The sequence below is a fragment of the Oratosquilla oratoria genome, chromosome 2 (assembly GCF_046742065.1).
Source record: "Oratosquilla oratoria isolate Oo_2021 chromosome 2, ASM4674206v1, whole genome shotgun sequence".
NCBI lineage: Eukaryota > Metazoa > Arthropoda > Malacostraca > Stomatopoda > Squillidae > Oratosquilla > Oratosquilla oratoria.
The window spans coordinates 75,580,622-75,593,121 of record NC_134778.1 but is presented as its reverse complement, the minus strand read 5'-3'; the positions used below and the strand labels follow the sequence as shown (position 1 = coordinate 75,593,121).

General features: G+C 37.1%; 1 protein-coding gene across 1 annotated transcript in view; it reads right to left on the bottom strand.

Moving 5' to 3' along the window:
- Positions 1–705: 705 nt before the first annotated feature.
- The window catches only part of LOC143036312 (putative glutamate receptor), a 32,101-nt gene continuing 20,306 nt past the window's right edge, over positions 706–12,500 (bottom strand). The window contains exons 9-13 of the mRNA XM_076203563.1: positions 12,141–12,358; positions 9,634–9,798; positions 4,394–4,500; positions 3,709–3,869; positions 706–3,150 (exon numbers count right to left, since the gene is read on the bottom strand). Of these exons, the coding sequence (XP_076059678.1) occupies positions 3,011–3,150; positions 3,709–3,869; positions 4,394–4,500; positions 9,634–9,798; positions 12,141–12,358 (791 nt within the window). The 3' untranslated portion in view covers positions 706–3,010. The remainder of the gene's footprint in view (positions 3,151–3,708; positions 3,870–4,393; positions 4,501–9,633; positions 9,799–12,140; positions 12,359–12,500) is intronic.

The window sequence follows — 12,500 nt, the reverse complement described above, 5'->3', positions numbered from 1 at the left end:
GAAGCGTGTAATCGGTGTGAAACACGCGGTCGTAGATACCCTTGCGTGTGTGGGAAAATTTTCACTTTTCCTTTTCGTTACTGTTCGTATACCACCGCTACCACCATTTTATTGGTTGTCCAATAAGGTGGGAAGGAAAATGTTCCGGGTATTTTCCAAAGTGTAATTGCACAGGAAATGTACAGTACAAGTTCTCACTGGCACACTCACAAATCAATCACGTGACTGAATTCAATACCCGCTCGCTCGTGACTGTTTCTGACCGACGCCACGCTTACTTACGCTCGTTTGCGTCTCAAATTTAGTTGCCAATTTGTTTAAATATTTCACAATCATTCCTTGCACACAGAATTCAGCATATACAAAAATATAATGTAATAATTCATATTTTAATAGTATATTAATCTATCTCTCATTCATTCAACTTTTGTATAGATGAACAAAATGCTCATTATTTATCTAAACAGAAATGGTAATATGTTTCTAGAAGCTTCACGCTCACACGCATGCACGCACACACATACAGACACAAGAACATATTAATTTTTGTTGTACTGTACATCTACGCATAATGCTAACAGAATTAGAATACAATATCCATTCTGGTCCAACTTCCTTCTTTCTGTCTTTTACCTTGGTTCCCAACATCGGTCTCTAGGCTAATAAAACAAGCTTTAATGGAGTTCTTGTCGTTTTACCGTTTATTCGTGTGCTTGCAGGCAGTACATTATGCTACGTGCACAGAAACATGCAAAACAAATTATAAAGATTTGTAACATAGATATTTTCTTTTTTCATTGCATCAAGAAAAGAGTTGAAAAGTGAAAGGGTTTAAATCAGGACTCATTTTTTTTTTTAACAAAATTAAACCCACTGTCGATAACAACTAAACTCGTATTTTCAATCAACCAAGTTTAAAACATAACTTCCCCATCCCAGTAACATCAATTAAAATATATTATTTTCAGGCAACGGATCTTTTCTCAAAGCCTCAAGAAAAAGCTTTTCTCAAAGCATCAAGAAAAGAGTTGAAACGTGAAAGGGTTTAAATAAGGACTCATTTTTTTTTTTTTATAATAACTGAACTCGTATTTTCAATCAACCAAGTAAAAAACATAACTTCCCATCCCAGTAACATCAATTGATATATATATATTATATTCAGGCAATGGATCTTTTCTCAAAGCCTTTTTATTGGGGATGAGGTGGATAGAAAATTAACGCTAATTTCATACATAAAATAATTTCCAAATACATCCCACTGTTCTAGAATCGAAGACGCTATACAGTTAGAATTGTTCCACATTCATCACTAAAAAAAAAATTTCCTAACCACCGAGGTGAAATAGATAATGTATAACTTTTCCTATACGTATCTATTTATTTTGGACAATTCCTCCATTGCTCAGCTGTCTCTAAGTACCCTTTCCCTGTTCCATTCCTTCTTCCGTCATTTCTTCTCATATTCACTTCATCTTGTGCGATGGTGTATTTCTATAGTTGTGGGTTCGAGTCCCACACCTCTCTCCAATTCGCAGCAGTGACAGTCTATTACCTGTTACAACATTCCTAACGCAAAGGTGACGGCTTCGGCCGCAGCTACTCAGCGCCTCCTGGCGTTGGCTCCTCACATTCAATCGAACTCAACTCGTGAGCTAGGTGAACCCTCCTTTGTATTGGAACACCCTAAAGGTACGTTCTGCTCGATGCGTTTATCGCTCAACGATAATCGTTCATGGCTCAATGATGACCGTCGAACGATTGTCTAGAGCAGGGGTACTCAAATTGGGGTTCGCGAACCCCCAGGGGTTCACAAGAAGATTTCTAGGGGTACTTAGATGGCTGACGAAAAACGTATTTTAAATAGTGGTAGTTGTGGATTATGAAATTCCGTGCTAGCAGTGTGTGTTCGTTCAATCTCACTGTTCTACGCTGGTTTCTAAATTAGCAGTGTTGATTACCAATAGTTGAATCTGGTGTGTGTGTGTGTGTGAGTTAGTCAATAAATTACCATTCTCTTCATTGTCAGATGATTGGGGGTTCGGGAAGATGATCTTATAACTGAGGGGGCACTTAACGAGAAAAAGTTTGAGAACCCCTGGTCTAGAGCACTAATTCTTTGTTTTTGAACGGGGGTGTTTTGCTTCGAAAGACAAAGTACGAGGCTAATCATTCCAACCGAACCTACAACCAACGCGTTTACCCAAATATGACGCCTGGTATGATGTATTGGGTGTGGTAGGCTAAAAATTAATAGCACCGAACAAAACGTACCTGAAGTCCAGATAGCAAATACGATCCCAAACCTGCGCGTCCTTCGTCAGTGAATAGATCTCGCGAATAATCGATGAAGAAAGAAACTATTTCAATTGCTGATACAGAGACAATACTTCGAAACGCACCACCTAAATGTGTTGGAATTAGATTAACGACATCATACTTCTTTTCTTTGGTACAAATAGTGTGTGCTGAACGTAAGCCTGCCTCAGTGATTATCCATTATGTAATCAGAATCGGTTCTGAGACATGCGAAGACCTAAATAGATTCGAAGACAGATGAGGCCGTGAGTTGAGGAAGAGTCGGCGGAGATGTGTCGGAACACTTTATTAATCTAACGTTTCGACCAATGAGGTCATCTTTAGCTTTCTGAAGATGATCTTATTGGTCGAAACGAGCAATAAAGCGTTCCAACGCATCTCAGCCGATACTTCCTCAGCTCACGTCCTCATCCGAAGACCTCCTGAGTTATCACGTTGGGCAATTTTACATCCGACTGTTGGAGCAGATTTGCAGCCCGTAGCTTTCGGGAAGGGATTGGATATGCTGTAGGAAAACCATTCTCCTCCAGTATATCTAATAACATTCTATTTAAACTGTTGAGAAAACTAAATAGCTTGGGATAGCGATTTTACGGCGGAAAAAGTTCTGGATGTGGGTGATACCACCGATGAATTGGAGGTCGGAGATGAAATACCCCAATGTGATAACTCCTCTAGGTTGGGTGATGAGTTATGGGTTGTCTTCTACGTAGGGGTGGATTGCGAGAGTCGATCTTCGGCTGGTTGCCCTCTTCTGAAGTCCCTCAGTGTTTCGTTTGCCTCCGGCAGAAGCCGCTTCGCACAGAAGAGCGACGAGGGCCAACACATTGCCTGCCGAAGACACCGCGGACTGTCAAGACAAGTTGGGACAAACACGGAACAGTGATGCAGGTCACCTACTCATGAGCTTCTGTTCTTAGGCAACCGGGCTGTGATAAAAGTAAACACATTTTCACATGTTCACACGCACACACACACACACACACACACACACACACACACACACACACACACACACACACACACACACACACACACACACACACACACACACACACACACACACACGCACACACACACACACACACACACACGGCCCGCTGGTGTATGGGCATCGAGTTCGGGACCTGCTCAGGGCGTGAAAGATTTACAAAACCGCATGCTGTTACATCCCCCTTGGAGCAAGGAGTGGGCGTGTGTGTGGTATGTGTCAGGTGACCTCAGGTCACAGCATAATGCATAGACAGGAATACAAAAGGTCTGAACTCTCACTCGGGAAGGTATGGGTTATCAGTCACGAGTCCAGCACATGGTTCAAGACCATGTTGGGGGATTCACTTTCATATAGAGATTCACGAGTACATGTGCAAAGCTGTACTCCCCACCCACCTCCAAGATAGAGTGCAAGAACTCCCAGGAAATCGCCGATGGCTAAAGGTCTCAGAGTATCCGACTTCTCTGACCCAGGGGTCTTGAGACAGTGGGTCGAGTTGACAAGCTCCTGCGCCTTCAGGTATTCCAGGAACCCGCTCTCCTTCAGGTTCTCCAGGCTGGAGAAGTAGGAAAAGTACAGACTTAAGCCAGTGACGTAGCATTCCCTTATCATATAAAAGAATACCATAGTCGTTAAAAGCATTTGTGGTCCATGTTTTCCTCATCGTAAAAAAATACGATTGATCTATATACTAAGAGTATCTTTCCCCTCATAAGGAAAGTAGCCATCCAAGGTACACTTCCACTCCCACACATTGCTTTCCTTTCATCTTAGCTTTCCTCTCACATCCTACATCCAACCATAACTAGAATATGAATTCGCTTGCAGAAATCTAGGCTTCTCTAAGACCATTTCAACAGTATGTCTAACATTCGTGTAGGTTTACAATCTCCTCAGCTTTGCTATACATGACGGAAAGATGATTTGACATTAGGAGATTTGAAAAAGAAGGTATTGTAACCGAAGTCGTTTTTACTCAAACGAACTCTCAACTGGAAGTCCAGTGTGATAACCTCTGACAAAGCTACTGGTGATAGAGGGAACAAGTATTGGTTTGGTGTCTACAATATGGGTGCTTACATGGGGTTGATCTTCGAGAGCCAATAGGACTTCTTCGGGAAGACAGTGGCCACGATGTTTGTCTTCAGAAAACCGTGAGGTGCCATGAAGCGGGGGCAGGTTGCGGTCTGCAAAACAACCAGTTAAGGGGGTTGGTTACTGTGTGTATGCTGAGAACTCAGCATAGGTCATTTTTGTTTTCTCATCATCAAATCAATTTTTGCCGTCGACCAGCAAGCCAGCAAGCCGCATGGCTGTGCGGCAGCATGTACATTCAAAATCCCACAAAACAAAATCCCACAAGTCACAATCCCACATTCAATATCCCATTGTTCAAAATCCCACATTTCATGGTCAAAATCCCACATGTATTTTAATTCAATGTTTTATGACATGTAGAACCCATTCCATATGGAAATGTGTCTAAATTTCAGTTCACCGGTGCAAGTCTATATCTATTTTGTTATAGTTATTATTAATATTAATTATAATATTGAGTCAATATAAAATGTTAATTGAAGAATTAGGATTAATTAATTGACAGGAAAATTAGTGAGTGTTGTATCGATTTCAGTTCACACGTACAAGTTATTGATCAATACGTGGTGTTAATTGTTATCACCATTAGTCGCGTTTGATCAAAAAACATAAGTGAAAAGGACATTGATTTCAGTTCACAGCCTAAATCTAAATTTGTTTTTGGTTATTTTTTTTACACAAAGAAACAATATTGTGATAATGTGCATCAGAATCCCCAATCATCACCACCACTAAACAACTCTTTACTGAATCCCCAGTCCCAAGTGAACGGGTGTAGGACAGTTGCTCACTGGATAGTTGCTCACCGGATAATTGCTCACCGGACAATCGCTCACCGGAGAAGTGACAAATAGGACACTTGCTCACCAAAGATTTTGTTTTACTTTTCTTGAACTTGATAACAAACAATATACAGGATTTTTTTTAGTTATATTTAGGTTTATTACAGCAATAATACACAAACAATATCCAAACTTTCATATTTTAGTTTTTAATAATTATAAAATTCAATACAAATTTCTCCCATCAATATATAGTAATGATCTTTTACCGGTCCAGTCTAATGGTGTGGCCAACTGCATTTAGAAAGTCAGGAAGACACTGACTTCCTGCAGCATACCCCTGGCACAGATTCCGAAGGCGGTTCTGCATCTGCTAAGTCACCCTCTTCACCCGCTTCTTTGGTGGTTGCCCTCGTTGGTTTTGTATCATTTGTGTAGCCACTACAGCCTGGTCTTTTCGAAAATTGTCGATCAGTGTCCACACAGAGGGATGACTGTAGCCTACAAGTTTCTGAAAACCAATGTTCCATGCCTCACAGATGTTGTTGGTTCTGGCACGGTCTTGGACTGTTACCTCATGGACATTCCACACTGCAGGTGGAAACAGAGGAGGAAGTCGTCTCAGACGTACAGGAGCTCCAGGGGCACTCTGAACTCGTCGGAAAGTGCCAGACACATATGTATTATCAAAGTAAGAGAGTAGAGAATACATACCATGCTCTAAATTAACAACCTATAATGCTGCCATGGCAACTGTTTTCAATTTAAAATATTCAATAAAATCCAAACCACTGGCCCAATTGACATGCAACTTGGTTGATTGATTTATGGATTTTTTGGCTTGAAGCCCAAACGCCGGAGCCGGTAGGCCATTCAGCGCACATGCAACTTGGCATGTGAAGATTTTTGGGTCATTTCTTGACCAAGTGTATATTACCCAACGATCTTGAGTTTTCTTACATTACAATAGTATATTATTGATGTTTTACCTTAATATTTTCACTCGGAAAACTAATTTGCCAATGTTGATAACCAGATTTGCGTTTGAATCGGTGAATATTTATTTGCTTTTGAAGAATCGGGCATACATTTGCACAACAACAAGATAATTTGAATATCCTGCGCATACGCTGAACGCTCAAAGCATTCAAACTAAGCCAAAGAAAATCCAACAGGTCGCATGGAACATTGGTTTTCAGAAACTTGTAGACTACAGTCATCCCTCTGTGTGGACACTGATCGACAATTTTCGAAAAGACCAGGCTGTAGTGGCTACAAATGATACAAAACCAACGAGGGCAACCACCAAAGAAGCGGGTGAAGAGGGTGACTTAGCAGATGCAGAACCGCCTTCGGAATCTGTGCCAGGGGTATGCTGCAGGAAGTCATTACTATATATTGATGGGAGAAATTTGTATTGAATTTTATAATTATTAAAAACTAAAATATGAAAGTTTGGATATTGTTTGTGTATTATTGCTGTAATAAACCTAAATATAACTAAAAATCCTATATATTGTTTGTTATCAAGTTCAAGAAAAGTAAAACAAAATCTTTGGTGAGCAAGTGTCCTATATGTCACTTCTCCGGTGAGCGATTGTCCGGTGAGCAATTATCCAGTGAGCAACTGTCCGTACCCGCAAGTGAACACCCCCCATCCTCATGTCGTTGATATACTGTGGGTACAGTTTGGACCTTTCCTTGCAAAAATAATTCAAAATTATTTGTTTTATTTATTAATATTTTATTGATTATTACATGCAAACTTTATAAACCTCAATCATATTATCACAGCACTTAATCGTACAGATTGCATAAAGATTTCAAATAATTCATAAGCATCGTACATATTAGCATTCATGTCATATCACAACAAAATCCATACATTGAAATCATAGCGACAAGTAAACTATACTAGAAAATCATACATATGCATTCAAAATTTAGTACAGAATCATACATAGGATTAAACATCATAGCATAAAATATTGTACTCAAGATTGTACATAAGCACTCAAATCAGAGGGCAATATAATTGAAAATATATTCAAATCAGTCATTCAGATAGAATACTGTTTTGCAATATAAACGGCCCAAATCCTGGAAAATTAAACAAGTCTCTTAGCAGATATCAAAGCGTAAACATGGAATTTGTAAAAAACAGCAAAAGGTGGAGTCAAGATATGTCTCAATGGCTATATGTACGTGAAGAAATATACAACAGCAAAACAGATAAGATGGAATTGTGTGAAGAGTCGATTAATGATAAATGATCAAAGAGTAACTGATTAGTGATTAGTAACTTATTTGTGAATGTGAACTGAATTCAATGAACTCAAGTTAGTTGCCTTGTTGTGCCATACCCTTTAATCTATCTAATTTGTTGAATTCCAACAAATTAACAATAATTTCTAAAAGCCCAGCTACCTGAAGTCAATTTTAATTAATTGTTTCCAATTCTTTGATGTTATAAACATACCTACAAAACATTGATCGGTTCCACATCTATATCCAACTATATGACAATAATATAAAACATTTTTTGATATTATAGTTATGTATGATAAGATAGTATGGGATTTTGATCAATGATATATGGGATTATGAATTATGGGATTTTGATTGTGGGTTTTCGACATGTGGGATTTTGTAACTGTGGGATTATGACATGGATTCGTGCGGCAGGCATACCCAAAGTGGTTGACGAGGCTAAGTTAGGTTAACCTAACTAAAGTTAAGGAATCGATGAAAGAAAAAAGTGGTACTGAGAAAGTAAAAATAACCCTTGAGCATACACATCCTTTCAGCTGTTTATCAACAGGAAGTGCGACATTGCCTATATAGTAGAATGATCGTAGTAAGAAGGATGAAGTGATCTTTCTTTTCGTGGAAGTCCTCCATGAGTGCGGGCACACACACGCACACACACACACACACACACACACACACACACACACACAATGATAATGATGTCAAAAATTAATTAAAGGCAAAGGGTAGATGAGTACACAAATGATGAAATCAGACCATCTGAAATATATGTTGAAACTAGCCATGTATGAAGTAAAGCTATCAAAAATTGGACATAACTAAGAGCTGCGGAGGAGTGTAGTAAAAAAGAAAAAAAAGAGCCTAATTTCAAAAGAAAGGTCAACACTGGGGAAAACTACAGTAAAATCAATACATTAAATGAAAGTAAGAGTACTGAAAACAGGAGTTTTTTCATGTAAAAAAATAACGGGAACCCTAGAAAGTAGCTAACTCAGAAAGAAGAGGTGGTAATTATTAATATATATAGAACCCCCAAACACTTGGATTTTGGTCTTAATGCAAGAGACCTTAAGTTCTCTTGATTTAGGCTTTTCACATAGTAATTTGAGAGCGAGAACTTCCTTAAGTTCTTCAAAGAGTGCTGCGTCATTGTCGATGCTATCTTCGCATTCACTTGCAACCTATTCATGATTTAGTCCACCGGAGAGGAGTAGAGAAACGTCATATCTCTGCAGCACCACGGAGTGTAACGATTAAGGCCGGTACTACAAAAGATTACAAAGGCGGAGCATGCCGACAGGAGACCTTTTGGTCCATATCTAGGTCGGATGCGAAAAAAAAATTCATAATAATAATAAATGAATAAATAAAAACTATAATAATGTAAATAACAAATACTCCCACCCAACTATCCGTTACTCTCAGAAGGTTGTTTCATCAGGTACTCCTAACAACCGAAGAGTCACCCAGCATATGTCTCTATCAGTTGAACCAAACACTTTCCAAAAGTCAATGTAAACTATGAATACCGTCCGTCTAAATTCAAATCGGCGTTTGACAAAACCCAAAGAGGTAGGATCTGATTACTTGAGTGTGAGTCTGGACTGCAAAGGATGCTGACTCGTTGATACATGACTTCGCATTCGCGTCAGAAATATATGAACAGAGACCTCAACAGGATGGGTGATTCAAGATGGCTAAGGAGAGTCGGAGAGTCATCTATGGACAACCAGAAGGACGACAGCCTCTCGGAAGACCTCGAAAAAGATGGATGAATTCCTGTGAAGGGAAATGTGGTGGAGGCTAGTGGTGATCTTCCTTAGTGGATGCCTCTGGCCGGGGGAGGCATGGAGACGCATTTCAAGATCGCCAATGGATCAACCTAGCCTTTGAATCACTAGAGTAAGTAAACCATAGTTTTGTATTTGTAAACTAGTTTTCCTATATCATAAGAAAAATGGCTTTATAATATATTGAATCAATGGATGATATAAATGATTGAAACTGTATAAGTGTAGACCAAATGTGTTCAACGGCCAGATACCCTAACCACCCATTCAAATCATTCTATGCGTGAGCCAAGTCTTCTTATCACCCTTTATGCGAAGCGGAAGGACCTAAGTATGACATTGCCACAAACAGATGGGGACATCCTTATGGTATTCTTACCTGCGAGAACGTATAGTGAATGGTTTGGGCACCAAGGTCGCTGTTTAACAGTCCTGCATAAAGTCCTTCATCCATATCCTTCAGGGCTTGGTAGTAACCAAGGTTGTCGAGGAAGTCGTACACCCCCGCCCAGGCTCGGCCGTAAAGCGAGTCAGGGTCTGCTCCCTGCAAGTCGAAGAAAACGACACAAGGAGGAGAAAGGATGAGAGAGTAATGTGGGTGAGGTGAAAAGGAAATAGAAGGAAAGAAAGGAAAAAGGTAGGGGACGGGTGGCGAGGGAAAAGGAAGTGTAGCGAGCAAAGGCTACCGGAAGAAGGAAGGGGGGGTTTGTGAGTTTTTGTCCTATCTTCAGTTAGGTCAAAACTGGTTTTACTTACTTCGGCGTTGTGAGCAAAGAATTTTCCGTACGGAAAGCCGAAATCCCTCTGCATTACTGCGTTTTACAAGCGGCCCGAAGCCGTATGTATGCCGCGTGGGTAAGACCCCGCGGTGCATAATTATAATTGCACTGGGTTGGATCATATGTCAGCCCAGTAATTCAGCGTCGGGTCCAGGCAGGTGTTAATTACGATTTGGCGTCAGGTCGTGCGTCGTTTCCCGATTGGCGTCACGTGGCTTATACAGAAATAACTTAAAGAAGGAAAGGGACGAAAAAGGAAAGAGGAAAAATTCATGGAAGAAGGAGACAGGTGATAGAAGAAGAAAACAGCACTGAGGTGGAGTAAAAGGTATAACACTGTAAGAAGAGGAAGATATTAAATATATTAAAAGATATTAAAAGATATTTAAAGATATTAAAAGATATTAAAAGATATCAAAAGATATTAAAAGATACTAAAAGATATTAAAAGATATTAAAATATATTAAAAGATACTAAAAGATATTAAAAGGTAAGAGGTGAACAAGGATAAAGACGAGCAAGGCAAAGGAAAGAGGAAAGAGAGTAAGATACGGGAGGAAGGATAGTGGATGGGAAGAAAGAAGAGGACTTGAAGGAAATGGAAGGGGATTCAATCAGAAATATCAATAGAAATAATTCAGAGATGACAGACAATAAACCTTGTGTTGTGCTGAACAGATATAACACACATTATACATAAGAGTGTAACAAAAGTTTGGCAAAGTTCAATATCAAAGGCACAAAAGAACTTATATACAATTAGAGATGCAGTATAAACGGCATGGAACTTGGGTACAAACATAGTTACCTCAACTTCAGCATCGGAAACAACAACAAAATCTAGGTAAACAAAGGCTGCTCTGTCCTCATTATTGAAATAGTTGCCGGAATTCTCCCGACTGCAGCACGGTAAATAACGTGCGAAACAACGTGAGTTAGAATTTCGGCAAAGAAAATAGCAAATGCAGACTCAAGCAGGGTTTTAATCCATTCTATTCATTCGTTTATCTATTTGTTTATCTATTATTTATTTATTTATTTATTTATTTATTTATTTATTTATTTATTTATTTACTCCTTTATTTATTTATTTGTTTATTAATAATTTAATTTATTTACTTATTTATTCATATTTATTTATTCATTTATTTATCTATCAACTTATTTATTAATTAATTTACTTCTTTATTTATTTATTTGTTTATTAATAATTTAATTTATTTACTTACTTATTCATACACATTTATTTATTCATTTATTTATCTATTAACTTGTTTATTGATTTACTTACTCATTCATTTATTTACTTATCTATCTGTTCATTTATCTATAGTCTTTATCATTATCATTGTTATTATTACTATTATTATTATTATTATTATTATTATTATTATTATTATTATTATTATTATTATTATTATTATTATTATTATTATTATTATTATTATTATTATTATTATTATTATTATTATCATTATTATTATTATTATTATTATTATTATTATTATTGTTATTATTATTATTATTATTATTATTGTTATTATTGTTATTATTGTTATTATTATTATTATATTATTATTATTATTATTATTATTATTATTATTATTATTATTATTATTATTATTATTATTATTATTATTATTATTATTTACTATTATTATATTATTATTATTATTATTATTATTATTATTATTATTTATTATTATTATTATTATTTATTATCATTATCATTATTATTATTATCATTGTTATTATCATTATCATTGTTATTATCATTATCATTATTATTATTATCATTATTTATTACTATAATTATCATTATGATTGTTATTATTACTATTATTATTATTATTATTATCATTATTATTATTATTATTATTATTATTATTATTATTATTATTATTATCATTATCATTATTATTATCATTATCATTATCATTATTATTATTATCATTATTATCATTATTATTATTATTATTGTTGTTGTTGTTGTTATCATTATTATCATTATCATTGTTGTAATTACGATATATCTTATTTCTTATCTATTTCATTTTATTCTATTTATCTATTTTCCATGAAAGTTATTTGAATAGGGAGAACTACCTTCATCGTCTCGTGCACAACTGAGCCTTTGATGGGTCGCCACGGCAGTTTGTTGTATTCGATAAGTTCCTCTAAGTTGGTGAAGGGGATGTTGACTCTGGGCTTGATGAGCATAGCCTTGAGGTTGGACTTGTAAACAGTACTCAGGATGAGCACTGACAGCAGCCAGGTCGCCCCCACCACACGACCTGAGTTCCCCTTGGGTACCCAAATCATTGCTGAAGGGAGGAAAACAAGTAAGATGAGAATGGTCCGAATTTGTGATTCACCACGGTCTTGGATGATGAGCTGGTCTCGTGATCGACAGTTGTTATCCTTCTTTGATGAGAGGTCAGAGTTCATATATGTCCGATCTGGGGG